Genomic DNA, 25584 nt, shown 5'->3' on the forward strand with positions numbered 1-25584 from the left:
ACAGGAGCAAGTGTCTGCCTGCAGCCCCGAGGGTTTTTTGTACACACCAAGTCTGAACGCAGCTTAAATTAACAACACTCTAGCACAAGACTTACGTTTCTCCAGGACTTCAATTTATGCAAGGAAAGTGAAAATTACATTGAAACTTAGATAGTTAAATTTTTCCCCCCAGCAATATTTACAACACCCTTAAAGAAATGCAAAACAAGCAAACACACCAAAAACCAACACACACACACACACAGTCCTCCAGCTTGTGGAAAATACTAAACATCCTCATTCCTTTCTCTCTTACACAATTCAAACTGTCGCTGTTCTGCAGCATTTGCTTTCTTGCTTGTCAAAAGCATTAACAAGTTAGCAGAGCACCCAGTCATGTAGTTATTCTATCAAAGAGAGACAGAAAAGCAAATTATTTTGCAGTAGTATTATTACTACAGTAGGATTAACACAAAGAAACAGACAAAAGTACAAAAAGGATCTGTGAAGAGTCATAGGATTATACCAACGCGTTTAAAGTAGTACGATTTAAAACCAAACCGAACGTTTGTGTGAATTATGTACATGTCCATCTGATGCAGTTACTTACTTCATCACATACACGTGACCTGAGTGACTCCATCTTCCTGGTCAAATTGTCCATCATCCAGTTCCCTTAACGCTCCGTCGCTGGTACTGAACCCTGGAAAACCCCCGTAGTGCGAGGATCCCTCCCTGATCCAACACTGTTTGGGAGCAGAGAGGTGAAACTCATCCCCCGGGGGGCCCGTTTCTCCAGGGTGAGAAGCGGCTGTGTCTGATCCGACACCTCTGCTGGACACTTGGCCTCTTTCCTCCCCAAGCACTTGTCTTAAGGATTTCTTCTGAAACACAAGAGGATGTTTACACGTTAGCTTATTTAGGAGGCGTGCATGGGTTTAATGTGAACTGCATTTTAACATAAAGCAGCATTTAACACTCCGGTTTAAACCTGAGAGACCTTGCGCAGGAAGAACTCGGTGTAAGTACAATCTGAGAGCAGCACTGGGATCTCCCGACGTGTTTCTTGCTGAAGTGACGGTTGCCAGCGTCAAAAAGAAAAGACACGGGCCCGAGGAGGAATCCGGGCTCAGCACAGGGCTGTGTTTTGCTGGTGAAGGACATGAGCGCTCTTTGCCCAAATGCAAACACTTCAAACCCCAAACGGTCCCCCACTGGTTTTGCCAGGCTCTGGCTCCCCTCGCTACATTGCTCAGTTCTTTCTCCAGCCCTTTTGAAACAGTAACAATAACAGCCCTGTGGCTAAAGGAAATGTTTGTAGGGAAGCTGCGATGGGAGAGATTGGGAAATTAGATTTAGGGGAACTAGTGTTGCCTCAGGAGAAACAGAATGAAATAAGCTTTGCCCGGATGCCACAGGAAGAGGATGGAGGAGTCTGCCTAAAAAAGAGGAAAAAACCCAAACCAAACAGAAATGAACAAACCAGAAAAACCTCATGCACTCCGTAGTTCAATCTTAGATTGTGATGCCTATTTTTTTAAACCATTTTAGATGTCTTAAGTATTCCCATGTTTCAAAACCATCCCAAGTTATGGACATGAACATTCTTTAAACAGCTTAAATGTAATTTGAACATCACTGAAAAGATACAGAATACAAATGAAAATAAGGATGTCATGCTCAACAATGCAGAATCACAGGAATCAGATGTTTTTATTGAAGTGTTTGCAAGGGTTTGATAGAATTGTTCTGCTCTGTTGCCAATGTGCAGGGGACATTTTAAATCAATGTATTTGCAAAAGGAAATGCTTTCAAATTTCAGTAACTTGTTGTGCACCTGAAATCATCAGTAATGCGAACTCAATGCAAACCTAACATGACATTCCATAGCTGTTACATATTAGTAGCAAATCACTGAATTTAATTTGTAACGAAGGTAACATGCTGTTTGGCAATTCAGACATTTTTGGTAAAAAACCTCACTGAAGTAAAGAGATTTAAAATTTAGGTGAAATAACAACATAATTGGAAAAACAGAAGGACTAGTGTTACTCTGCTGAATGTTTCAGCATCAACCTCAACTACCTATTTATCCCAGGCTAAAATGACCTCAGTGTGCTGAAATTTCCTGCTGGAGCAGTAAAACATTCAGTGGTACTGAAGCAGCATATTTAGATGCTAAGTTTGTTCAGATTTTAAACACGGCAATCCTGATGTAAACAGCTACAAATCAGCTATTTCTTGTTTACTTCCAGTATCTTGCTTAAGCCAAAGGTTTCCCATTACAAAGTGAAACAATGACCACAAACCACCGCACCCCTTTTATTTGTATAAACCAAAGCAGCGAAGCTCATTCAACTGCTGCTCATCTCCCAGCTGGGTGACAATGTAAACTGTGACCATAACGCTTCCTATTTTTAATTTAAAGCACATCTCAAAGATTCAGCAGCTTCTCAGTCGGAATGTTTTAACAGAATCCCAGAATGTGAGGGGTTGGAAGGGACCTGGAAAGCTCATCCAGTGCAATCCCCCCATGGAGCAGGAACACCCAGATGAGGTTACACAGGAAGGTGTCCAGGCGGGTTGGAATGTCTGCACAGAAGGAGACTCCACAACCTCCCTGGGCAGCCTGGGCCAGGCTCTGACACCCTCACCAGGAACAAGTTTCTACTCATATTTAAGTGGAACCTCTTGTGTTCCAGTTTGAACCCATTACTCCTTTTCCTACTGTTGGTTGTCACTGAGAAGAGCCTGGCTCCATCCTCCTGACTCTCACCCTTTATATATCTGTAAACATTAATGAGGTCACCCCTCAGTCTCCTCTTGTCCAGCTCCAGAGCCCCAGCTCCCTCAGCCTTTCCTCACACGGGAGATGCTCCACTCCCTTCAGCATCTTGGTGGCTGCGCTGGACTCTCTCCAGCAGTTCCCTGTCCTGCTGGAACTGAGGGGCCACAACTGGACACAGTATTCCAGGTGTGGTCTCCCCAGGGCAGAGCAGAGGGGCAGGAGAACCTCTCTGACCTACTGACCACCCCCTTCTAACCCACCCCAGGTACCATTGGCCTTCCTGGCCACAAGGGCCCAGTGCTGGCTCATGGTCACCCTGCTGTCCAGTCCATCATGGGATGTTGTTAAGACTTGGTAAAGAAGGGGCCACCAGTTGATCCTTGTGGCCACAGCAGGGTTCCCTATAGTGCTACACAAGTGCAATAACTGGTGTGACCGTGTCGGAGCAGAACACTGTGACTGGCTGTTACTTAATCCTCCAAGTATTTCTGTACAACCGCTACAGCGGGAGTCCCGCTCAAACGGGACAAGGAGCTGCTGAGGTCCGGCTGCAGGAGGTTTAAATCCTGTCTTTCTGCCACACATGTGTTCACGCAGCAACAGCTAAGAGCCCTTCACCCTGCTAACCTCCAGATTACAGCACGGGTGGCACTTGTGTTCTTCTACAAGCGTGGAAATGGATGTTGAGAAGGTCAAAATTAAATGTTCTCCTCTTCATGTGCAACAGGATCCAGGGTTTGAATCAGAACATTAAAGAATAACTGAAGATTTCTAAAGAAATACCTACAGCACAGCCAAGCTCATCCACCTGAGACACGGTGATTTCTTAGCATAAAGCAGGTTTTTAGCATGCCTGTGCTCTTCTCTAGGGCTTAATTTTTAAAAGTATACAGCTGAGAAAAAAATTAGTTCAGCTGCAAAAACCTTCCACAAACCTATTTCGGGTGAAATCCTCTTCCACCTCTTCATTTCACATGAATTTTGAAGTCTAGCTTGTTTCTGTACCTAACCACTATGTGAAGAACTGATCTGTTTGTATTAGTACCATGAACACATTACTCACATCTGGCGTCTGGACAGTGGAATTCCACATAACAGGTCTCTGAAGAAAAACAACCTGCTTTGTGGCCAGGTTTCCTTCACTAAAATGGAAAGAAAATGGTTTCAATATTTTAAAGGCAATAATAGTCACTGTAACATGTTCCTACCTTTCCGAGTCAACTGTAAGTTTTATGTATGTGAGTCCACGAGTGAGGACAGATTACCAAGCATTAACTGCCTTATTATTCATTCCTAAACAGTTCTATAATCACATTGAAAAAAGAAACAGAAGCATAAAGCTGGGTGAAGATAATGCATATTGAAAATTGGCATAAACCAAACATTTTTATTACACAGATAAATGTGAGATAACTGATTCATGTTTCACGCCAGGGCTAGGACTAATAGACTTGATTTATGTTTAACAATAGGGACTTGCTCGAAGAAAAATCAGGGATTACAACTGTTCCTATGAGATCAGGAAAGCTTGTTAACAGCCTGCCCCAGAGGAGCTCTTGGAAAACACCACTATTCCCAGTGTACATCTGATAATGGTCAGGGGTGATGGTTTTGTGATGGTGTTTGGCCCCTCACAATGTTCCTGAACTCAGGTCACAGCACATTTCAGCACGTCGTCCTTGGATGAGAACAGAACCACCTCAAACTCCAGTTTGGGGGAAACGAGGAGGCGGGAGAACAAACTCATTAGTTCCCTCCAGTTATCAGGGCTTCCTGCTCCGAGTGTGCCCGCCTCACTTCTCTGCTTTCATTAAAAGAAAACATGTTACAGCTTTATATCACGACAATGAAATCAGCAATCCTACAACCTTATTCTACTCGGCCAGGTACCTCTCCCTGCCTCAGCTACGTCTGGTTTGATAATATCAGCTGGGAAATCTCCCTAGCAAAGGCCTTGGCATTGGGAAGAGCCTCTGGCTTATTTTGAAACAGTGTCTGCATTCCTCCAGAGAAAAGAAAAGAACCCCAAACATTAAGATACAGCTTGTACAAATTCTACTAGAGCAGAGAAAGGACGCGATGGCGAGCAGACAAAAAGTAAATTAACAACTTTCTAAGTCTGCCCTTATTAAAATGCCACACACGAGAAAGCGGCTACGAGCTTAATTCACAAAGAACTCAATGACAGCGGGATTTCCACAGAATTTAAATGAGGAAAAAGCACTGGGAGCAAAGCGCTCTGTGGCTTCCCTCTCCTCTCCTCGTTCCGCCTGTGCCTCACGAGTCAGGGCGTTTGGAAAACTTCCGTTGAGTAGATTGCCATGATAAATTCCTAACTCCAAAAATCCATGGGTTTGCCCTGTATTTGCTTGCAGGGAGGGGAAATAAAGGTCACCACGGAGAAAAGCCGCTGAAGGCTTTTCCTGGCTCTTCTTCCAAGAGCGATGAGGAGCAACAGAGACTCTATTGTTAAAACACCAGCAATTTCCTTGTCTGTGTCCTCTTATTATACATACATAGTTAATAAGGCCCTCAAAACAACCATCGAGCTGAAAGCTTCTGCCAATGGCTCTGATGTTTACAGGAACATTTTATACACCAAGCCCTTAAAACTCAGGTTAGACCAAGTTTTCTGAAACATGAATAAAAGGAGCAGGGTAATGAATTATTTTTAACCTTTTCTTTTTTTCCTCCCTCCCCAAAATACAGTTTTGCCCTCCTTTGGAACTGCACAGCATGTAGACTTGCAGTTAGGAGACAGACAGCAGCTTCAGGTAAGTCTCCTGGCGTAAAGATTGTGTTTAATGAAATAAAAACATTCAAAATACTTATGAAATTTAGACCAAACACATATGAAATTCTACAAACTCATGATAATGAGTAACTGCAGTAGCACTGACTTACCGACCAAGTATTCTCCAAGGTATTGTTGTTTATCCCCCAATCACCAGATTTAACTCCTAAAAGCACTATTAATTTTATAGCTTCTAAACTTGGCTTCATCACTGTCAAATTCTTACCTTGTTAACATTTACCTAGTTAAGAGTTGTACATAATGCTGAAAGCTCTTTGGGTCACTAATGCTATTTGAGGGTCTTTCTTATATCCATTTTTGCTCAAAAAACATTCTATAGCGACTGCTTGACAACATTTAAATACCCAAGGTATGTATAGTATAGATACAGCAAGGCTTCCATCATAAGCACATTTTTTTCATACCCCTGGAAAAAGAGAATTGCTGACAGAAGAGGGGAACTTCTGTGGGATTTGTACTGTGCTGACCAAAAGAAAACCCCCTAAAAAACCAAAGTGAAAACAACCCCAAACCCCACAGTGACTGAAAAAGGAACATTTCAGTGCACAACAATCATGTCATAGCCCAGAACCTTTTGGTCACACTGTTCCTGTGCAGATACACCATGGGCACAACGACCGGGAACAGATCAGATGGGGCGAAGATTTGCAATAAATTAGGAGAAGAGGAAAACAGAGATTAAGCAAAATATTAAGGTGAATAAAAATGCAGAGCAGGCTGCCCTGCTAGCATCTTTTATTCTTAAATTGCATTTTCTTTACAAACTTTGTCCAAATTATTTTTTAAATAAATACGATGATAGGAACGCGACAGATCATCCTCAAGTTTTGCTCATTTTGTTTGTTCGGTGTTTCTGAAGCCTGTTAATATTCAAGGCTGGGTTTTGAGGTCAGGGTCCCCAGCCTGGGGAAAGAACAGCTGTTGAGCAGCATCGAGTGTCCTCTTTATTGAGCCATTTCACTTGCATTCCTGGGACAACCCACCACTGCGGTCATGGCATCTTTCCCATCAGACACACAGTAACCATCCAGGAATTTCTTCTCCTTAAATACCAACATTGAGGCCTAAAAATAGTATTTGTCATTCACTACTTAGCCTATCAGGATAGAAACACAGTCTTTTTTTTGACTCTTAAGGATTCTTAATTCCTAATTAGGAATTCTTGTTCATCAGCTTTAAAAAAAAATGGAATAGCTGTATATTAGATACATAACAAGCACACAAAACTTGACTCATCCTTTTTCTTCTAAAAGTATCTCATGACCCACATGAGGACAACAAGTATTAGGTAATTCATGCAGAGATCCACCCAGCCCTTCAGCCCAGGGAGCAAATGCTTTTTATCAGTCCGAATTATTCTAGAGTTGATACAAAACGAATCCTATTTTGGATCTGGCCAGGTTACAACCCTGTTTTGCGTGATTACAGCTATTAGTGGGCTGGTTGTGGCACATGCTGCTTCAGACACCCAGTGCAACTTAAATCTCTTGCTGGTATATTCCCTTCTTACTGGTTCGAGGAACAGGTCCAGTTTAATGCAACTGGTTTGGCCTCCCCAGTGCCCAGGACAGGAGATGGTCACTGTCCTGGTCCTGCTGGCCACACTTACACACTTCAACTACTTTCTCTGAAGAAATGAATTAAAGAATAACCATTTTGCTTCATGCTCAAAACTGCTTCCCTCTGGAGCACAAGCTTCACAAGTTCAGAATTTCATAACAAAGCAAAACATACAGAGATCCTTAAAAAAAAAGGCAGAACATGCCATATTGTTTTACCACAATTTCTTCTTCGTGTTCAACCACTTGGGAAAAATCAACTATTGAAAGAAACACAGCTAAAATAAACCACACCACCTATTTCCTGACTAGAAAAACCTTCTTCTCGCATGGGCGAGTTGCTTTAATTATGTCAAATCATTTGAGCAAAATTCCAGTTCCTTGGAGCAGTTCTCTCCCAACCTTTCATTCACTTCCTTGTTCATGCTGTCTTGATTTAATACAGTGAGCTCTGGATCCAAAGATTACTCAAGTTGCCCACACTCTCCCTTGTCCTTAATGAGCCCGTAGCTGCGCCTCAGTACATTTGTTTGCTTTCAAATCTTGGCAATCTAATAGGAGGAGAATCTTATTTTTCTTAAAAAAAATGGAAAAGAGGTGTGTGTATGCTTAATCCAGGGTTTCCTTTGCCTTTTTTAGAGTGAGGTCATGAAGAAAAGCACAATTAGATAAACAACAACCACTGCCCTAACCTGGAACCTTCTAGAGGATCCAGGTCTGCTATTCAGCTCTTCTTACGTATATCTAAATAAATATTGCAATAAGAGAACTGAAATCCAGTATGTTGGTGCTAGATTTGAAATGAAACATAACATCTATGTTAAAGAAGAGAAGAAACGGCCCAATAACTTGCTGGATTAGCACATTCTCCCCCCTAATTTGCAACCAACGTTGCATGACTGTCTTGTGACAACCACTCACCAAGGTCCCAAATTAGAGAAATACTTCAACACCGTGTTCAAACTTGAAGCATACGAGTAACCCACTGCCCGAGACCGGGTGCACAATAAAAAGTTTCCTAAATAACATCTTTAATGTTTAGTTCTATTTTAAATTTAGGATTATTGGTCTAGTTTGAAACTCACTGCAGCCAGCTGTCCTAAAACAGCGTGGTATGAAAAGACTCCACCATAATGCTACCTACATCTCACATTTTTACATGCAGTTAACATTATTAGCATTTTTCTTCCTTTTGCATTAAGTACACAAGTAATCACTTGATAATTCTGAGATGCAACCACCCAAAATGATGTGATGTACAGTCTGGGTACCTGTCATGTCGAACAATCGGTGTGGGCAGGACGCAGGTCAGGAGCCATCCAAACTCAGCCAGCGTGTGCAGTAAAGGTCCGTAATCTGTTTTAATTTCACACCCCTACATTAATAATTATAAAAAAGTAGTAAAGAGACTCTGCACAGATTTTATTTGCATTTCTACACAAGTTATGACGACTCTTCTCTCACTTATAATGAGAGAATCTAATCCTTTGAGACGACAAACTCTTGTTTGGTGGAGATTCACTACTGAAAACAGTTTGAGAATTCAAAACTATGCAAAACTAGGAAAGCAGGCAGAATATACTCATTTTAGGTGAGAGCCCTGATTCAGCAAGACATCCAAAGCACATCTCGCTTGTTAAACTTGTCGTGTTGCTAAATCAACGCCTACAACTTTTTAAACACCATAACAGGTGTCTCACTTGATGTCTTTAGGCTTTTATTTCACCCCTGTATTTACATGGCGTATCTCCAAAGCAAGCCCTTAGCATCCTCCAGCAATGATTATTGGTATGAATTGATGACACCTGAAAGTAATCTTATAACATTAAAAACATGAAATAATTTTATCGCTGCACCAGACTGCAGTAGTGCATGGAACTTTATTAGGAAAAATTAAGTCTTTCATATTTAGCAGTGAAATGTCGCTAAGAATATACATCTGAAAAACATACCCAATTAATGCACTATCATTTTTTTCTTGTTCTGCTTCTAGTTTTTGTTATTTTCTTCTCCTTTTTATTTAAAAATACTTCAGCACATTGTCAGCGGAGCTGCACTTGCTGAAATTGTATCTAAACACATACTTAAAAAACAAAACCAAAACACCACAAGCAAAACAACCCCAGGATAACATTTTCTTTGCTGGTTGTATTTGTTGGTATGAGTATTTTTACCAGGCCAGAATCCCTGCAGCGTATTTCTTTTTTGCACATTGCCCAATGGCCACAGGCCTGACTCCATCTTTACGATTCAAAGCTTTAGTTTAACTTGCACAGGTGGCTTCAAGAAACCATCCAAACACTGGTACCAGCATTCTGAGGAAAAACACAAAGGAAACTAAGTAGGAAATTGCATTGCTAAATAATGAGCAGTTTACCTCGATGACTGTCCATTGTTCAACAACTATTGCATCATTTCCTTTCCTGTTAGAACCTGGAACCCCAGCACCTTCTTCTTCGTAGATGAATAATCCTTCTAAAGATTTGGGCAAATAGTCCCCTGTGAACATAAAGACAAATATGAAGTTTTATGCTGATGTCTTACTGAGATGTACCCACGGGCTTGTTTTTCTCATTGAACAGTCCTTTAAAATGAACTGAGACAGCAAATACCTCAAATTCGTGGTTATGTCCACGTCTAGTTACAACTTGATGAAGCATGCAAGTCAGCTTGTTATTCAAAACCTTCTAATGGAACTTTGAGCCACCTCATTTTCTCAAAGCCATTAGCCACGTCCATGCTCAAATCTGAGTTTCAGTTTCCTGTATTCACCATATCCCTGATGGGCACAAACCCTATTTATTCAATATCGTGTGTCCGACAATAAATGCGGCTTTTGATGCGGTGGGAGAGAGCGTGAAGATGAATGAAGCATGAAGTGCAAAACCTGGCTACTGGGACTTAAATAAAGCCATAAATGGCCACAGGAAGAGCCTGAAACAGAAGTAATTGTAGGAAGATTCCTGCTGGGAAGGAAGTTTCAGAGCACAGCTCCCGATTTACTTGAAGCCCAACAGTATCCGGTTGGCCCAAACTAACGCTCTGCACCAAATATTGCTGCATTTTCTGGTCTTGCTTCTCCTGAGAGTCACTGGGAAGCCTTTTCTGCAGATGTACCACCAAGTTATGATTGTCTAGATACTTGCATATGTATCTCTTCCATGCATTTGTAGAGATGTTGGATATGTTATTATATTTTAGGTTACACATAATGTGATTGTACATGGAACTGATGATATACGTACATGAACATATGTACATATGAATATATGTACATGAACATATTAATATCTGCACAGATCCTAATAATTCATAAATACTCCATTTTATAAATTCATGGACTTCAAGGTTTTTCCAGTGTTTAGACATAATTAAAATGGGCAGTACACCTACAACATGTTAGAATATTTATTTTCCTATAATTTCTCAAACATGCTAGAATAACTCTAAATTTTAAACAGTTATTGACACAAGACACCTCCACTCAGTGGTATTTTGGGACAAACTGATAATTCATGAAGCGTACCATGTCAAAAATCATTGAAAAAGCTACATGTATGGCTAACTGGTTCATCTGCCCCAATTACAAGAGTTTATCTCTGTTAATAACAGAAATTTAAAAAAAATAAGTGCTGCATGATAGATAAAATAAATCAGACAAAGCAAAACTATTGCCACAGCACTTCTTTTAATCTTTGCTGTATCTATGACCAGAAAAGCCTCCAAGGCAGCTGCAAGTGTAGGAAGCACTATAGTGCTAAAAGAGAACCTACCTGGGTTATTTTTATGACTGTATCCTCTTTTGGCAGCGGAACACAGAAGCTGCTAATTATTAAGAATTGTCAATGATTATTTTTTTCCAATTCCCTTTATGTTAAAACTTCCTCCTGCCTTAAATTGGGTATTGCGTTTTGATCCTGGGAGCATCAGAACTGTGCTGGCTCTGCACAACATCCATACAGTCCAAACCCAAGGAGGATTTCTGCAGCTGCCCGACTTGTACCCGGTGGGTTTATATTTATTAAAACAATAGCTAAAATGTGCTCACTTTACTACAGCTGTATAAAAGGACAACTACTGCTAAAGACACCTCATGGTCTGAAAGCAAACAAACATGGGGTGAAAATGACAATTAGATGTACACGCAGACATATGGGATGTAATTCTAGTAGTGAGCCTAAATGCTCGAAGACTTTTTTTCCCCCAATAAGCAATTCAGGTTTCCCTCTGTCAGATGCCAAACTTTTACGTGGTTATAAAACTCTTCAACGCTCACCTCAAGAGCAAATGTTTTAGCTTAAGAACTCAGTAGCTAAATTAATTTCTCGCTGTGGTTACAGACACTCGATCAGCTGCAGAATTCCATCCACGTAGCAAGCTGTGCCTGCAAATAGATCCAGTTTAATTCAGCAGTGTCCCAGCCGCGGGTCTAACACACACATTCCAGTCGAGTGGGGCTGAAGCAGAAGCACCAACTGCTGCAGAACTATAGCCCGGCTATAGAAACTGGGATGGTTATTCCAACAGCTCCAGGGAATGGGAGGACTGCAAAACCAGTGCTGGACAACAGCTGCAAAGATTAATTTCAACAGCTGCCAAAAACACCCCTCAGTGAATTGTAATATAGCTCCTGAGGTATTTTCCAGCTCTAAAAAAATCTGTTCTGAAAAGTCAGAGTCTGATTTCTCACCTCTCCTCCCCTAAGGGAAACTTGGCTTTTGCACTGACTTCAACAGACAGGAATCATTTAAGAGGAAAAAAAGATGGCAAATACAAACGGTGCTGTTAGTTAACGTGCACTAAACCCGCAGTTTGAGAGGGACCGGCCGCCAAATTCCATTTGAGGTAAATACAGTGACGTTGACGTGCTTGTCTTCCTCTGGCGATCACTAAATTTACTTTACTGCAGAGCTACAGAAACACAGAGATTCACACTCAAAACTACACTACTGAGAACAACAAAAACGGAAGAGTTCTCATTATTTTTAGGGCTTGATTTTTGAAGAACCTAGATCATCTAAATTCCAATTATAGCATATGGTAAATATAAAAACTACTCAAAATCCTAGTAATCCCACCCTCCTCGTATAATTCATGTAAGTAGCAGATGTAAAATGATTTATGAGAGCCACTTAAGTAAACTATAGCACTTGACAATCAGCTTTAGTGTCACAAAAGTCATTTAAGATCTCCGAAACCTTCACAAACTTTTTACAAGACTTTTCTCCACTACAGCCCCGTGTTTTGCTCGCTTACACTGAGCTGCCACAAGCAATTCTAAAGGAACAACAACTTAATACAACAGCAAGACATGAAGGCAGGAACTTGGAAAGCTCAGTGGGATCATCTCACCAGAAGAAAAACTGAGCTTGAACTGAAACTGGCAGAATGAAGGAGAAAATCTGATAATCCTGTGGACCCGAAGCAGTGAGCAGCTGAATATGAACAGCAGGGAAACAGGGATCTGATGATATTTTTCCCCCATTATCTTTTCCTTTATTAAAACAACATAATGGAAAAAGAATAATAGTATAAAAGGTTTATTTCATTATAATGCTACATGACTTTCCTGCTTTGGAAGTCGTCGATTTGATGAAACAAAGCAGAAATTTTCATTATTCAGAGCTATGACTACCTAGAAAACAAGTTATTCCCTTTTTGGGTATCAAATTCTATACATTCACAATTATTACATATTACCCTTCACACCAAGAAGCAAAACGTGATCTACTTTTTGAAAATTATGTAGTTCTACATAATCAAGTAAAAGCTTCATGGTATTCTGGGACAGTACTCACCTTTAGAAGTTTCCCAGTGTACAAAAGAATCAATTAAGGACAATCCTTGTTTATAATAAAATGTGGTTAATTCCAGCCAGTCTGCTTCCAGTGTACTAATAACTGGCCCTTTTCTTGCCACTTTCATAGACAAAACTCCTTCCTGGTAGGTCCAGCAGGTAGAATCATCATCAAAAACATTGAAGACTGTAAACAGCTTGTCTAAGAAAAGAAAGAGGAAGAAGAATTAACCTCTGGAAGATAGTGCTCCAAATTAAGTTCCTATTTCAGTATGGTTTTCTAATTTGAAGCAACAGTTTTAAGAATTGTTTCTTGATGTGACCAACCTCGGCTTGAGCCCTAAATACACTCAGGATGAGGTGGGTATGCTGTGAAATATAAGAAAAATTTGAGCATATTATGAGTGGGTTGTTGCTGTACCTTTGAGATAGGTGGGTTTTTGCATAGGGAATATATGCTACAGCTAAGAAAAACCCTGCGGAAACAACCTGCCGACTACAAGTATTTAAAATTACTATAACTGAAGATTAAAGTCAATTTTCTAAATGTTTTATATTCTGAATGCTGTGTACAGTATTGAATTTTACCCGTTATTTTCTGAAGGTTACTTGAGCACCAGTATAATTAGTTGCCCACTGGGGTTTCCCACAAAGCAACCGCTGAGTGAGTTGAGCACGCAAAATCCGCGCGTCCTCAAACGCTTTTATAGGTAACATTCACAGATCCATAGCGTTTTAGGAAAATCACTGGTGAAGAGTTGTCCTAGACTTATAAATGTATTCTACAAACACATGTGTATGTCAGTGCTGGGAGAAATAACAAAGCAGCTGGGGACAAATGCTCTCCCGTTGGCTCACATTGCAACATCAGGTGCTGCATCAGCTGGGGCACATTTGGGACAAAATTTTGAACTCTATCAGTAAGAGGTGACTCTCCTTTCCATACAGGTTTATTTTATCACCTCCACAGTTGACTGCAGGAGCATAAATGTGTTTATGATGTCAAATCTTTCCCATATACTAAGGTGAGATCACCTTTGTATTTGTCGTTTAGGAGAAAGAAAAAAATCAAGTTTCTTGATACAACTATTCGATTCCTCATCCATATCAGAAATTTGCCTCTGCAATGGGTGTATTTGTAGCCAAAATCCAGATATTATGACCCCAAAATCTAGAACTCAGACACAGTTTTGCATCTTTGGAGGAGACCTAACTAGAAATGGCATGCTGAAGCAGCAGTACACACCTTCACCATGTAAGACTGACTTGGAAAAAATACTGATGTGAATTTTCAAAGTGCTGGTTATATACAACATTTGCAAAGAAAGGTGGTGAAGTTTTCCCAAGTTTTGCCCCAGGAACTCCCATAACTTTCCAGACTAGAGCAGAGAAGCCTGACAAATCCCCAGCCAAGCTTTTGGGAGAACTGCCCAAGAACACAGTATGTAGGGATGCACCGATTCCTGCTCACACCAGCCACACAAATGAAGCTCCTTAAAAGAACCAAGAGTTTCCAGCTTTTTACTGACACATACTGGTTCAAGCCGTAAGGAAAGAGTTAAGCTGTAACAGCTCCTGCTATAAAGGCTCAGCATGTTGTACAAGAACCGCTTTAATTCAAGTGTTAAAAATAAGAGGGACATTGATTAACTCAGTGCTCAGTCATTATCCTGACAGTCTACAAACTGGAGAGGGTGCTTAACTCTTCCCAGGAAAGCGAAGAGGTTGCTCTGGAGAGCAATTAAAACACGGCTGGCCCATCAGGGAAAAACCTATTATGTCAAACCCTGACATGAAGGTTTCACGCTGCCCGTTTTCCACACAACCCCACACTGCATTAGTTTTCATGCTTCAGTTTACTCCTTCCTTTTCACCTTTTCCTCCCAGCCAACCAGGAGGCCTTGGTGTTTCGCTATCAGGCTACACCAAGTACCTCAGATTCTTCCATAACTCAGTCTTCTGCCACAGCACCAATGCTTTTCAGCAATACTTTTCCTTCCTGCACCACCTTTTAACGCTTACTTTCCTCTGGTGTCAATTCGCTTTGTAACAATTATCCTCTTTGATTTCATGGTCAACGCATTCATTCAAGTCATCTCTTTCAAGATGCTTCTTGAAGGCACGTTAACCAGAAAGAATCCATTAGGAACGGATTTGTTTGCTGCACGTTATGTGAGTTGGCCAGAAGCACATAAAATTACAGCTCTAGCTGGAAGATCTCTTTGCTGTCAGTTCTGAAACAGGCAGAGCTGGAATCATAACATATTCTTATTAAATTACGAACATGCAATGAATTTCTATTAAGAGTAAGTGAAAACTATATGTATTTAGGAAAAGGTTTTAAAGCAACTGCATCCTTCTAAAACAAAAGGTTTTACATATTTATCATACACATATCACGCAAGAAAGCTGTTTGTTTGCACCGGAACAAAAATCAGAATTACCCTGTGGGTGATTTTTTTTCCCTTTTTCTTTAAATTACAAACTAGAATTTTGACAGTAATATTCTTTTGTAATATTCTATATGAAAACTGAAATATCATTTTAGTATATTATGACAGTTCACACATACACAAAACAGGAGGTAAATATTTCTTCCGTTTCCTCAACTGACGACTTTTTTAGAAATACGTCTGTATTTAAGGAAGTCGCATCTTCAAAAACCAGCATGTGAGACAACAGAACATGCTGCTCTGTTGTTCTATTTTAACATCTTTTTAAAACAGCGTCTCGCTGAAGTAACTTCTTTCTGCAAGGAACAAGCAGCATTTCTTACCATCTCCTTTGTGTGGTTTGCCAGGGCTGACTTCTTTTCCAAAGTGGAAATCCGCCTCCTGGAACAGCCCTTCTCCAGGCAATTCCTCCTCCACGCCGCTCTCAGATGAGTGACCGCTCAACGGCCCTTCGGTCCAGTTTTTATAGTTCTCATCAGAATTTTTTCTTCTGTGTTCTCTGTTTCTTCTGCCCAGCGTCGACTCCAGCTCCGCGCTTCCATCTGCGCTGCTTCCATTGCAGGCTTTAGGTTGAGGAAAATGCTGCATGACAAAGCCCACAAACTTCTTTCCTCTTTTAGCAGCTTCATTAACCTGTATTTACAGAAGAAAATTATCTGCAGAGTTATTTTAGAATTGCCTGTAACTTTTTTTTTCTAAAATAACAACTTCCGCACATACATTCCGTTCAACGACACCGATTTCCAAGGACATGAGGACACAACGCTGTGTTACAGAGGATGGCTCGTCTTTGTACGCTGCCCATATTTCAAAGCAAACGCAGCGTATCTTTGGACTTGGGCCAAGGAAGGTGGTCAACGCTGGTACGGACTTCAGTGTACACAAAATCCTCCATTTAGAACCAATTTGAAGTCATTTTATATTGGGTTACTATCTCAGTGTTTTTAAAACGTCAGGAACATTTAAAAAATAAAGCTATTTTCACATACTAATTCTGTTCCAGATTTGCTTGCAAGAAAATCACTGCTCATTTCAAGTGTATTTTTCGTTTAAACGTCTGCCTGGTATGCGATACAACTAACCTGGCAGTACACATATAGTATAAATGTGTAATCGAATCCCAATTTAAAATTGAAACACCTCAAAATTTCAAAACGAGCCATTTAGAAATTTTAAACAGCCCTGGGATAATTTCAAAGAGCATTAGAGATCTCCATATGCTTTTTCCTCTACTTCTTTCCTTGGCAACCAATGTAAAAGATATCACTCTAACTCTTGTAATAACAATCGTTTCCTGTTTCGCTAAGTCTTCAGTTTTGCAGAGGAAGTTAAGCACAAAAACCCTCTAGAACTCGAGCGGGCAAGTTTACTTTGCTTTGCCTATACAATGTTTTCAAAAGCCCTGCCAAGTAAATCTTTAGTGCAGTTACTATGTATTTTGTTTTTCTGTTAAAGAATAAAAAATAGAAATTAAATATGTTCGTGTTCTTTGGGAATGCTTTGCTTAACCCACAACAACATAAAACTTCAGATTTTTTTCAATATTAATTGCAGAAAAAGCTATTATACAAGCGTTTTATAAAGACTCAGAGTTTGGGCCTGATTCTGCTTTCAGTGACATAAGTGGCCCATCTCCCAACGCCTTATAGGGCTTTGTGTTAAGTCCTAAATTAGAAAAAGCAAGTAATGAAGAAAAACAACTCTCTCGCATCACAAAATGACTTTGTAGCTTCTATAAAATAAACCGCGGTTAAACCTCAAAACTAAAAGACAAACCCAAAACCAAACCAGCACCAATACTGTGTATCACTTACATGGATGGTAGAAATAAAAATCTAAGAGAAGCTTGAAAACCCCCTCAGTTACCTTTTCTAACAGCTCTTTCACCACTTCGTTTGTCAGCGTGTCACACGTTAAGGGACATTCCTCGATCACCAGCCTGGGGTGTCTTTGTGCTCTGGGTGCCGCCTGCTTCTGGCTACAACAAGAAAGAAAGTCTTTGTCAGGAGTCTGTCCTTGCGTATGGAATTCTTCTCTTTTGGAATAGTTATGAATGAAATCCTGGCTGTGCTTCTTTGTACTTTTATTTAGAAGTCAGCGTTTTTTTGGTGTTTTGTTCTGCGTGTTACACAAAGTGGCAGGTACTGTGTGATACAGCGTCAGGGTAAGAATAGGAATATTGAACAGGAATTTCAGCTGAAGATGGCTAATAGTCAGAGCTTTATTGACAAACAGCCCTGCTTTTCTAAGAAATAAACCCCCAAATTCCTGATAATGGAAATAAACCCAAATTTAAGCTGTAAATATAGCAAGGACAAGATAGATTCCATTTCCATTCCATAGGAAACACACTATGACTAGAAATGGTACTTTTCTGCTGTTACCACGCTGCTGTTCAGTTTCTGTAACTAAAGCAGCTATTGTATGAAATACAGGACTGGCAAATACTAGAAACCCAATGTAATGATTACGTCACCCAAAGTGATGTTTAAATCGCTAAGATCTGAGAATCGAACAAAAGGTTATCTTTGCATTCAAAGGAACTAACGGTAACGTTTCTTTGTACGTTTTCTTGATGAACACAGAGTGATCACAACACAGTGAAAATAGGTGTAATAAACACAGCTATGGAGCTGGAACAAACACACTCTTGACTCAACCCACTCAGTGTCAAAAGCAAACTTTTGTACACCCCCCATCACAGAATGATTATGTCCTTTTTATTAAGAAGGAAAAACCAAACTATTTCTCTCTGACAAACTAATGGCACTCTGGAGGTTATTTCCCTGAATAACACTCTTATGGAAAAAAGTAAACACAAAGAAATTCTGAAAACTGATAAGAAAAAACAGACTTAAGAGAACTCAAAGCAGCTTTTTACTCTCCCAGTGTTCTGTTTAATCTTGTACCTGCTGCAGATTCCAAGATAGTTTATTATAAAAATGTACTAAAAGGCTAACCCTAACAAGTTCTCTTCCCACAAATTATGATAAGCAAATTTGGATTTTTGTTTGGACATTTACTAAGGCAAAGTAAACGTCAGCCTATTGTGTGCTTAGCATTAATTAAAAAAACACAATTAAGTCCCTCACCTTTCTAGACAAGGAACAGTTATTTGATTCTTTAAGGTGCTTATTTCAAGCTGGTAATGTATTATGCATGTGGAGCAATCCGCTTACAAATGGCTTAAGTAATGGACTAATGTATTCAAATTACTTCACTATTACCTCAATTTCAAGCGTGACAGCACCACCCGGTACATGTGACTTGCAGAGAAGTTCCTTCTGTGGCCAACGGGCAGGATAACGGGATGAACAGCTCCCACAACATACCCCTTGCTGTAATATTCTTCCACCTTGGATGCGATATCCACCACAGAACCGATCTGGATAACTTCTGGATTTGAGGAAGCTAAAAGCATTGAAAGAAGAGAAGCACGTTATACCTGTATATCCACATACTTCTGAGCGAGTTCCTTTTATATAAACCACACAAAAATCTATCCCGAGGCATTTACTGAAAAGCTACGATTATATTTATACAAGAAAAAGCAGATTCACAGCAGATTCAACAGTATGCAACTAGCTGAAGTACGTATCTTCACGAGACGATATGATCTATTTTTAGTCTATTTGGCAATGTTTCTTTTGGATCGAGCTTTGCCAAGCTAATTTAACAGCTGCATCAACGTCTAAACACACAGCAGGCCTGACCTTAACAAAGCAACTATTTTGCCAGGCCCAAGCCTTCCCAAAGCAGCATCCTTTAACCCTATTTGAGAGGTGAATTCCCATACAACGAATTCAAGCCTAGAACAATTGGTTTGTTTTTCTTAAGCACATTTTCTGGACCCCTTAAAAGTGACCTGTGGATTGTAGGTTGAATTTTGAACGTAGTCTCAACTCCTTTTTTCTAGGGGACTTATGCGAGCCATGTGTTGTCGCTTATTTTGAAGGAGGATCCCCCTGTGTGCAGGCACTTCTGGTAAGAGAAACCAGCTGGGTACTACACAGAAACTAGGGGAAAACAGTTTGGAGAACCTTTTCTGAATGGTCTGATCCACAGGTTTTGCACAGAGAAAAGAAGATTCCTTGCTGGTGACAGATGAAGAAAACAATGTATAAATGCCATCACACACATCTCACTCGGCACTGGATCACCTGGAGTTAATTTTGCGTTCTTACATCTTCTTACCTCCTTACAGTAACTTGTAGTTGGGCAATAGCAAGGAATTTAAAGACTTATCAAAGACAGCATGTCAAAATCTACCTATCCTACTGGTTTAAAGTAGCATAAATCAGACACGCGAGTCTTTAGTTTGCCAAAATCTTCTAGTCTAATAAATTGAATCAGAATTCTGATGGTTCATGAGTGACGTGCTCTGTAAAACTTCCATCTCTATACTATTTTCCACACCATAAAATGGGGATAATACTGATATATTTACATTATGAAGGGCTTTCTTTTTTATAAACAAACACCACTAATGTCTCACAACACTCAAACTCTTTTAAAGACCAACTTTTACTCAAGGGAAAAAGGAACAGAGGCCTACTTCACCTCTTGCTGTAAGAGCCTTAACAGCTCAGAAAAACTATGAAGAAAAACCAGAATAGTGTATACTATGTGAGATGCACACTACCAACAAGCAGCACTAATGTATATACTGACAGTTTATTGCTGATAACTAGAATTTTTTTCATAGACGGATGATATTTTGCCCTATTTAATGACGCCTCCATCCCATAGTTCCACTCCCAGTAAATCCAAGAGACATTAAATCTGTATTGAAGGAGTAACTTCTCTACAGCCCACAAGCCAAAAAAGCAGGAATGCAACGGGATTGTCATTTCATTGATTTGGCAACTGCCTTCACCATTTTTTCATTAAGAAAATGTCCATCCTGATGTGCTGTCAACAGACAGCCAAAATACTGTTACAAATAAAAGCAACTACTAACTCGCTAGTTGAATAGCAAACTTTGGATGCAAAATATTAAAGGTGACACCAAACCAGCTCCTTCACACGTATTCAGACTGTTATTCAGAGTGACAAGAACTTCACGGCATATCATCTTAGTGGGCTGATGTGAAATATCCTTGCATCAATATTCCTTCTTTTCCCTACCAGGAGAGTTATGGAAAAGGCAGAAGCATTATTTAAACTATCCCTGCTTGATGGTTAATCACACCTCAAAGAATAACAGCTGGTTTTGGAACCGAGATGCACCTCAGGATTGAGGCTGTAGAATGTACAATCCTTGACAGGCATTTAACATCACACTTCAGAGGCCACCGCTCCATTTCCTTTGCGCTATTCCATCCCACCAAAATAAAAGACTGGCTGTCATTTTCTTGTTTGGGATTCTCCCGATTCAGAAGAACGTCCATGGAACTCAAAGTCGGTTTTTACAGTAGGGATGGGAGTATTTCGAGGGGCAGGAGGTGAGAAGCCAAGGTACAATACACTCCTGATAATTAGCTGAGATGCACAGGGACTCCAGCTATCCAAGTACATGAACAAGCTGATTGGGGTAGAAGAAATTAAGAAAGCCCAAGATATCCCCCCTAGTACTGTAGCCAATCCCCACAAGCAAACAGAATTCAGAAATGCCTCCAAGACAGCATATACACAGATTTTTTCTGTATTCATGATCTTACCTTAGAGACCTCAAACAGTATTTTAAGGTCAAATAGACACACAGCTAGAATGATTCAACAGAAAGATGCCTGTGTTTACAAATCCACTTGCTTACAGTCAGAAACCCCCAAAAATGTTAAGCAACTACCTAAAAATGATCTCACTGTTATTGAGCATTCACAATTCACAGTAAGTCACTGCAAATAAACACTTTTGAGTATCAGACTAAACAGGAGCAAATGAGTTTACTGCTGTAGTGACATTATTAAAATAATACAGAGACGCACCTTTTATTTGTGCGTGTTTGATGTGCTTTTTCTTAAAGGTCACAACCACCTTTACAACAAATCCTTTACACAGCACTTCTAGAAACCTGTTAGTTTAAAACGGAGCAAAACTATTCAGAACACGGGCTATTTAAGAACACTAAATGCTCTTCAGTCTCAAAAAGTTTTAGCATCCTTTCTATTGTCAGTGAATTAGCAGGCAATTCATGTATGCATCAGGCAACCTCGCTTTATTTCCAGTACATTACCACTACTACTTACTCAACACAGTTTTGTTTCTTCAAAAAGAATAAGCCTGTGAGAAACTCTTTAGATGTGTAAATAAAGAAAACGACAAATACAGCTGGATGTCAAGCGCTATAGAATGTGGCTTCTATCAGTTTTTCAATGAACAGCCTGATACTTTAAGCAAATTATTACTACAGTCCTTTAATTTAGAAGTAAAGCTAAGCAGAGACCAAGTTTTGTTTCTGAAAGAGCTCCTGGAAACACAACAAGACATGCACTTGCACTTTATCAAACCTTCCCAGCTACTGCATTTACTTCAAATCCTTGTTATTGAGAATTTCCTGTCGATTGGGTTGTTATAAAACACAAGTTCCTCCGAAGTGACTGCAAAGCTGTGCTCAGAGGGCAGCCATCTGGGCTGGCTGATGTTTGGAATGTGTGGAACAGGGAGTTGCTGTGTTAGACGGGCCAGCCCGGGGAAGGAAGCGTCCCACGGAGCGCCGGCTGCCTCCGGCCACGCATACAAACCCCCTCTCGTTCCGCTCACCATTTCAAAAGACTATTCAACAACCGCAAGGAAAGCATTTGGAAAAAAAACAGTAAGATGAAATGGTAAGACACTTACTAAAAATATCTACCGAGAGACTGGGGAGGGCAGAAGAGGGGAAACCGCTCCCGGGACACAACGAGACTCGCTTCTGCATAACGTGACAAGGACAATGACAGCCTGTTTACAGAAGCTGAGCGCATTTTTAAAGTTGTTCTACAATTAATGCTCGGGCACACTGTACTTTCTGAAGCGGCACACTGAATTCAGAGCGAGCACAGACAGCAGTGCCTGACTCACAGGAAACGAGGAAAATCTCTACTAGCAGTTTGTAGCCAGCTTCCTTAACAAGGGCAGTCGTGGAGTTTGGAGGGTTTGGTTGTTAAAAATACTTTAGTAGTTTCCATTGTAACTTTATCTATGTGGGGACTTTCGTCATGATTCGTGTTTCAAAATAAAAGTCTAACGTTTTGGCTGGCTCTGATAAAACTAAGATCTACAAAGAAGACAGAACTAAGTTCAACTCTATTCCTTGCTTTCTCACAATAGTAAAGATATAAAAAAAAATACCTTCTAAAGTAAAATCCAGCAATACATATTCATACGCAGAATCTGTCTTTGTTTCAACTTGTGGTCTCTTCAACGTAGAAAAGATTTTTCCAGGGCTGCTATCATCTGGGTCTTCCAGCTTCCTCAGTCCGCACCCCATGGCAAGATCTGCAAACGATTAAATGGCAGGAAAAGGTGTGGGGAGCAGCACGATCTGTCGCTCTCACTACAGCAAAAAAAAGTAACCGGGTAATTCCCTTTGATTTTGTTTTCTATTAGCCAGAAATCCAAACACAGCAAAAGTCCAGTTCCCAAATTAAAAAGCAAAGGTCTTTTCCATTCATTTTTTAAACAGAAACAGTAAGCCCGTGGCGATTTGAAGCTACAAACTCGGGCAGAGCAGCCCGGATTTCGCAGCGGCGTTCGAGCTGCTCCGAACTAGCCGAGATTTTCCATGCCACGTCAATTTACAGCCAGCCCCTATCAGGGCAGAGGACACCAAGAGCGCTTTGTTTGTCCTGCTGGACCGACGGGGAGAGGGGGGCACCGGAGGGGAAAAAGAACGGAAAAAGAAAGTTACAGAGAAACTGGGCTGGAATTACTTACCTCCACAACTTCTACTCAAGCGCGGGAGCCGAGCAAAGGGGAAAAAAGCAACTTAGTCAGAATGAGGGAATGAGAAAAGAGCCTCAACATGGTTGGAGACGAAAATCATTTCCAGAAAGGAAGTCAGCTTCCAGAGGAAATTGCTTCTGGCATCTCAAAGGGCAGAAAAGTACATGCAAAGCAGTTTACTCCGTATTTCAAAGTTTGGTTCCTATTTCCCTTCCGCAGGAACTTTCTTCCAAAGGAAAAAGAAAATGCATAATAATAATAACAACAACAACAATAATATTGTAATAATGTAAAAATATGCAATAAAGAAATTTCTTAACAAGAAAATACTGTGTGATTACAATAAGCATCTACATTGCTAAAATCAACTTATATAATTGGGCTTGGTAAAGACTGAAAAATGACACTGAAATATTCCTCATTTCAAATCAGAAGGCCTTTCAAAGTTATAGATTAATACAGTAACAAGACTTTGTTCCCCATTTTTCGGGGGTAATGAACAAGTGAAATCCTCCTCTGTTAGGATGACCTCACTACACTGTTTCCTACGAATATTTTAAGTCCTGAAAATTTAGTATGATTTTAAGGGCTCTCGTTACTCTTACATTAACTATCGCAAGTCACTGGTAACTGTATTACACCTGATGCAGATTCTGGTAACGCATGAGGAAAGAAAATACATTAATCTTAGAAAAAATGCCCCCATTTTCCATAATCAATCACTGCAAGGTAGGTGTTGACCACTGTGGGTTTTGTCCTGTCCTGCAAGCAAAGTGATCTAGCTTTTATTTAAGCAGCTTACCAAGAATGCTAAGTTTGCAGACTATATCCCCTTTGAAATCCACATTATAAAGTTAGTGAACTTTGGAAGAATTTAAAAATGACTGAGTGCAGACTCTATACAATAATCACAACTTCAGTCCTACAGTCTTTAAAACAAACTCCCAGGTGCTGAAAACAAGAGTAAATCCCTCAGCGTCGTCATCTTGACTAAAACCTAGGAAAACATACCAAATAAGCAAAATGCTTCAGCTCCCTGCATGTCGGCTTACACAGAAATTGCTCCCAAACAAGATGATCTTCCTTGTCTGTGCATGCACAACATCAAAATAAAAGCTAAAAATAATAAATAAAAATACAGGGAAATTGACTATAAGCATTTAATTTTTAATGGATAACGAAAGTCAAGAAAGGTCATAAGCCACTGAACTTGCGATTCAGAGAGCCAGCTATAGAAGGATCCAGAATAAGTATTTCCTTAAAGACATCTCTCTTTCTGATTAAGGGCTAGTGTGTTAAAAGCACGACTCATACTGCTTCAACATTACGTTAACTTCAAAAAGCTTCAAAAGCAGTATTTTAAATTTTAAAATCTATACAAAGGACTTCATAAGAAGGGCTATAAAATTTGATTCCCACTCACTGACGTGACTTCGAACTGGATGAAGCTTCAAGAGGAGAACATCTCATTTTGGCACAAACCCATCGCTGGCTGGACATGTGTGGGCAGGTTATTCACTCCCAACATTTTAACTGATGAGCTTACCTGGAATAATTCACTATCACAAGCTGCAGAGCCTTTAAAGATCCATTCCTGTTCTCAAGGTTAAAGAGCAGTTAGCATCAGAAATACAAATACCTTAAAATCATACCCATTACCTAAAGAACAAATTCTGGCTATTTAGAAAAATTTCAGTAGGACCAAAACTGACTCAACTAACAAGAAACAGAAGGGATAACTCTCAGTTCCTCTGACAAAGTCAAAACATAAAATAATTTGGACCAAACATGTTTCCCACTTGGGGTCATAACCACCCAGGTTTGCAGCTTACAAAGGCATAAAAGAGCACCACTAAATCATAAAAAAATCAAATCAGCTTTATGATCAGCTATAGGTCAATTATCACTGACACAGAACGTTTTTAACAGACATGGAAAGTCAGATCCAACGGGGCAAGTTACAAACAGGCTGAGTTAGTCAGACTTCTCCAGAAGCTGAGTCTATCTGAACAGCCACAGGACACAAACCCAATGCATTAAAAACCCCCTAAATACTCATCACCTCGAATTGCAACACTTTAGAATTTCACAGTTCCTCTCTGAACTTCTTCTTAGGTTTATGTTGTTTACTCAAGGCAAATATAAAGATTTTGCGTGGGACAGGATGACAAAAAAAAAAAATCCATCAGAAAAATTCTGCAATTTGGTTGCAAAATACTTTTCACATCCTCATTGTCTACAACTATTACTTAATTAAAACACTGACATGTAGTTATTTTTTTCTGTAGAATTACTTCATTTAAACTGTTTTGTCCATAGTTTAAAGA

General features: G+C 40.0%; 1 protein-coding gene across 2 annotated transcripts; it reads right to left on the reverse strand.

The window, feature by feature from the left end:
* Positions 1-91: 91 nt before the first annotated feature.
* On the reverse strand, positions 92-23461 carry RFTN2 (raftlin family member 2). Of its 2 annotated transcripts, XM_005504034.3 has the most exons (10): positions 23249-23461; positions 22664-22810; positions 18619-18802; positions 17258-17369; positions 15715-16024; positions 12940-13140; positions 9519-9640; positions 8413-8516; positions 3831-3909; positions 92-863 (listed from the first exon to the last, which is right to left on the reverse strand). In XM_005504034.3, exons 2-10 carry the CDS (start codon positions 22800-22802, stop codon positions 594-596), a joined length of 1521 nt encoding a protein of 506 aa, XP_005504091.2. In that variant the 5' UTR covers positions 22803-22810; positions 23249-23461; the 3' UTR covers positions 92-593. The 2 variants fall into 2 exon arrangements, with proteins under 2 accessions (XP_005504091.2, XP_064926038.1); XM_065069966.1 differs by lacking the exons at positions 22664-22810; positions 23249-23461 and adding an exon at positions 21862-21979.
* Positions 23462-25584: the final 2123 nt, after the last annotated feature.

This window comes from Columba livia, chromosome 7, assembly GCF_036013475.1.
Source record: "Columba livia isolate bColLiv1 breed racing homer chromosome 7, bColLiv1.pat.W.v2, whole genome shotgun sequence".
NCBI classification, from domain to species: domain Eukaryota; kingdom Metazoa; phylum Chordata; class Aves; order Columbiformes; family Columbidae; genus Columba; species Columba livia.